We start from the raw sequence: 3,557 nt of genomic DNA, 5'->3' as shown, positions 1-3,557 counted from the left end.
AATCGTATAACCACAAGTTTTATTATAATAAATGATATTAATATAAGATTAATAAGTGAGAATAGTAAAACTAATATTTGATATGGATAGAAATACCAATTATATAGGAGTAGATTTAAGTCAGTTTTATTTCGACGCTCTTATCTTTTCATTATTATTATTTATTAGCTATTAAATATTTGGTTTTTTCTTTTAATAAATTATTAATCAAATAAGTATATATTCGTTAACATTTTCTTATATTTTTAATTATTTTAATTTATAAATCTAATACTTTTAAAAAGATGATACAATTTTAGAAAATTTACAAATAAATACGTTTTAGCGACCGTTTTTGGTACCTAAATTTTGGTATTTTTTGCAATCTATTGCAAAATGACTTATAATAAATTAATTTGCTATTGGCAAAAGATTAAACCAAAGATTAAATATGTATTATACATCAAATTATAATTTCTAACGTTTTGTATACAAATCAGTATCAAATGAGAAATATAATAAGTAAAATACGTTCGATAACTCTCTCCATTTTACATCAAGTACACCTTAGTTTCATTTAAAAAATTGCCAATTTCTATTATTTATAATCATAATACGAACTATCCGTTACGTAAAAGTACACACAGGAAAAAATAGCTACTAACTAAAGTTTTCGTAGGATCTGTAAGTCGAAGTATATTCGACCAATTTGAGACACTGCAGAAATCACTGGGCACGATAATTGGCTCACTGATAACGGGAGAACTCTGCTTTCACGGCGAAACGCCACGAATTAATCCGCCGTTTGTTTTTCGAGACGTCCAATCGTCAAAATGATAAGCAAACAGCCAGAGCGCGCGTAGGAACTCGCCGCAGCTTGGATCGGCATCGGCACCGTGGCAGGAAAGATCCCGGAGCGTCGGCAATCGAATGATTAAAGGCGGCTTCACTTCGGTTACTCCGCCTCGGTAGGGCGAAACTCCCGGCGGAAATCAGAATGGCCGGCCATCCGCTAGGCGAATTCCCTCTTTCTAGATACCAAGACTTCTCTTCGTTTTCATCCACCTCTCCCTTCGTGCCTCTTCTTTCCCGTTTCGACTTAAGCCTCAACCCTCTTTATCAGAATCACTCCCCCGAAGTCGCCCGAGCTCCTTCTAAACTCTCTGTATATCCCTCTCGGCAAACAGCGGGCTGCTTCAAGTATCGGAACAGAGCTTTGGAGTCATGTACATACGTGTGTATGTATGTGTGCGTGTCCTCGCGCAAATGTATATGCGGATACCATACACATGTATTCATACACACACACACACACACACACACACACACACACACACACACACACACACACACACACACACACACACACACACACAAAATAATACATTTTTTTGTAATATAAAACATGCGTGAGTGTGTCGAGAATGAACGATCAGACGAAAAGGAATATCGATTTATTATAAAAGTTTGCCAGCAAGAGTATGCAAATCGTTCTCGTCTCTTGGATATTACGTGCGCGACGGAAATGATAATGATAATTAATGGCAATTACGTCGCCATGATATGTGAACGTTTAACGTAAGGTCTTTTAATTCAGCGTAGAATTTAAAAGATCAACCATCAGAATATTATGGAACAGTGAAAGGTGAAAAGTTCCCTCGGAAAATTAAACGTCCGTTTGTATAATTTTAAATATTATTTTATATAATATTGTGCTCTTCATATATGCATAGGGAAGAAACAGTTTTGCTCAAGTATTTCAAAATTTAGCTTAGATACAGATCTGAAAACAGTTTTGTTGGACCATCAAAATAATTATAATGGTAGTTCAAGCGTGAGCGATGTTGCAAAAAGGACATTCTAACAACCCGTTTGAGCATCCTACATAACTATAATACTTTAGTAGTTTAACAAAATTACTTTCAGATTTGTATCCAGTTATATATAAATTTTTAGATTCTTTAGCAAAACTTTTTGTACATTGTATGTGCATATACACGAAGCTCATCACTTATTACAAATGCATCGTACTTCAGCGAGCTTTGACATTTTTCATTTTTCGTGATTGGTATTATGAATCAATCGGCTGACTATGTCTAATTCCAACAACGAATATTCTCGTAATAAGCCAACAAGAATGGGGCGTCGGTCCGCTCTCGTTTACGATCTGTTCCGTACCGAGCAGCCAGCCGATGGCTTTTCCAAGAAGGAGATACTGACGCACATCAGCGACAAATATGACATCGCGGTCGGCAAAACTCTCCGGAGAGACGTCGCCGTCGCTTTGCGCCGCGGTCTGGACTTCGGTATACTCGCTAAGAAGAGAAACAAATTCAGGTGCCTCTTCCTCGGAAAGCTCTTTTAGCAAATAACTTAAGGTTCTCGAGAAAAATATCCGAGCGAAACTTATATAACAGCGTCTGCGAAAGCAACTGCAACTCTCTTTCAATAACTTCCTTCTCGATAAATCTACAGCAGTTGTTATTTATTTTAATAAGCTAAATTCTAATAATGTCAAAAATATTGTACTATCATAACTTATACTGACAGTAATTAGAAATAATTTTAAGGAAAACAACATATGAAGTATGAAGTATTGTAAAATTATTATTAAAATTTTTGATGAATAATTTATTATAAATAGATCTTTTTTTCAATAGAAATTTCAATGTTTATTGGAAGTTTATAATACTAAGGTTTCTAACGATGTTCTCTCCAGTATTTTATGTACATTATTTCGACAGTTTAAATCCTGACTTTCATCAAACTACAAGCTCAAGATCACGCCAGAATATGTCCTTTCGCAGTATCGCCAGAAGCAATGTAAGGACGGAGAAGAAGAGAAGCAAGAACAAGAAAAAGACAACCGACAGATCGAATGCAACTAAAGGACGACAACGGCAACGAAGACGATCTACGAGTCGCAGTAGAGGTAGAGATCGCAAACAATCGAGCTCGGCACCACGACCTACATTGCCCAGACCGCCTTCGTGGTCGCAGAAAAGGCGGCTCCTCATCGAGGAGCCTATACCGAAAGTTAAACATACCTAATTCAGAACACGATCTTTCATTTATAATTCTTATTAATTTATTCAATACCCGTTAAGATAAATACAAATTCAGCAATCGTAAAATGGGATACAAAACGAAGATATAAAAAAGATATAATATTGGTACGATCGCATTAAGTATATGGCTATATTATTGTGTAACACAACTTTTTATATATCATTTTCATTTTACTAATTTTTTATAACGTCATGTATTTGTGAGTATATATTTATTTTTATTGTAAATTATTTTGCAAAAAGTAATTTGTTTTGATCAATAAATTTTTCTTCTGTTTATATTCTGATAGGTCTTTGTTAAAAAAAGATTGCACTTATATCACTTTTATTGCCGTTAGTTTTAAATTATTTTTTATCTTGACGCCTGGAAGATAAAAGAAGAATGAAGACAAATCAAGAAATGCAGTTGAAATATAACGATGCGGTAACGTCTGCATTACGAAATAGCTTTTAGTTCCATGGAATTAGTCATGCCGACTTTGAATTTTTTGGTGAGCCCGGTAACGTATT

At 34.9% G+C, this 3,557-nt stretch overlaps 1 protein-coding gene across 1 annotated transcript; it reads left to right on the top strand.

Moving 5' to 3' along the window:
- The first annotated feature begins 1,411 nt into the window (after positions 1 to 1,411).
- Positions 1,412 to 3,326, top strand: LOC105198429. The gene is made up of 2 exons (XM_011165135.2): positions 1,412 to 2,316; positions 2,724 to 3,326. The coding sequence occupies exons 1-2, from the start codon at positions 2,072 to 2,074 to the stop codon at positions 3,028 to 3,030; spliced, it is 552 nt and encodes a 183-aa protein (XP_011163437.2). The 5' UTR covers positions 1,412 to 2,071; the 3' UTR covers positions 3,031 to 3,326.
- Positions 3,327 to 3,557: the final 231 nt, after the last annotated feature.

The sequence above is a fragment of the Solenopsis invicta genome, chromosome 8 (assembly GCF_016802725.1).
Source record: "Solenopsis invicta isolate M01_SB chromosome 8, UNIL_Sinv_3.0, whole genome shotgun sequence".
Classification (NCBI taxonomy): Eukaryota; Metazoa; Arthropoda; class Insecta; order Hymenoptera; family Formicidae; genus Solenopsis; species Solenopsis invicta.
This window is presented reverse-complemented; position numbering and strand designations above follow the sequence as displayed.

What these genes read in the sequence shown, in the direction of transcription:
- LOC105198429 (XM_011165135.2), top strand. Translation starts at nt 2,072, where the DNA reads ATGTCTAATTCCAACAACGAATATTCTCGTAATAAGCCAACAAGAATG. An exon ending in AAGAAGAGAAACAAATTCAG is followed by an intron (nt 2,317 to 2,723) that starts GTGCCTCTTCCT and finishes TTATTTCGACAG; the next exon opens with TTTAAATCCTGACTTTCATC.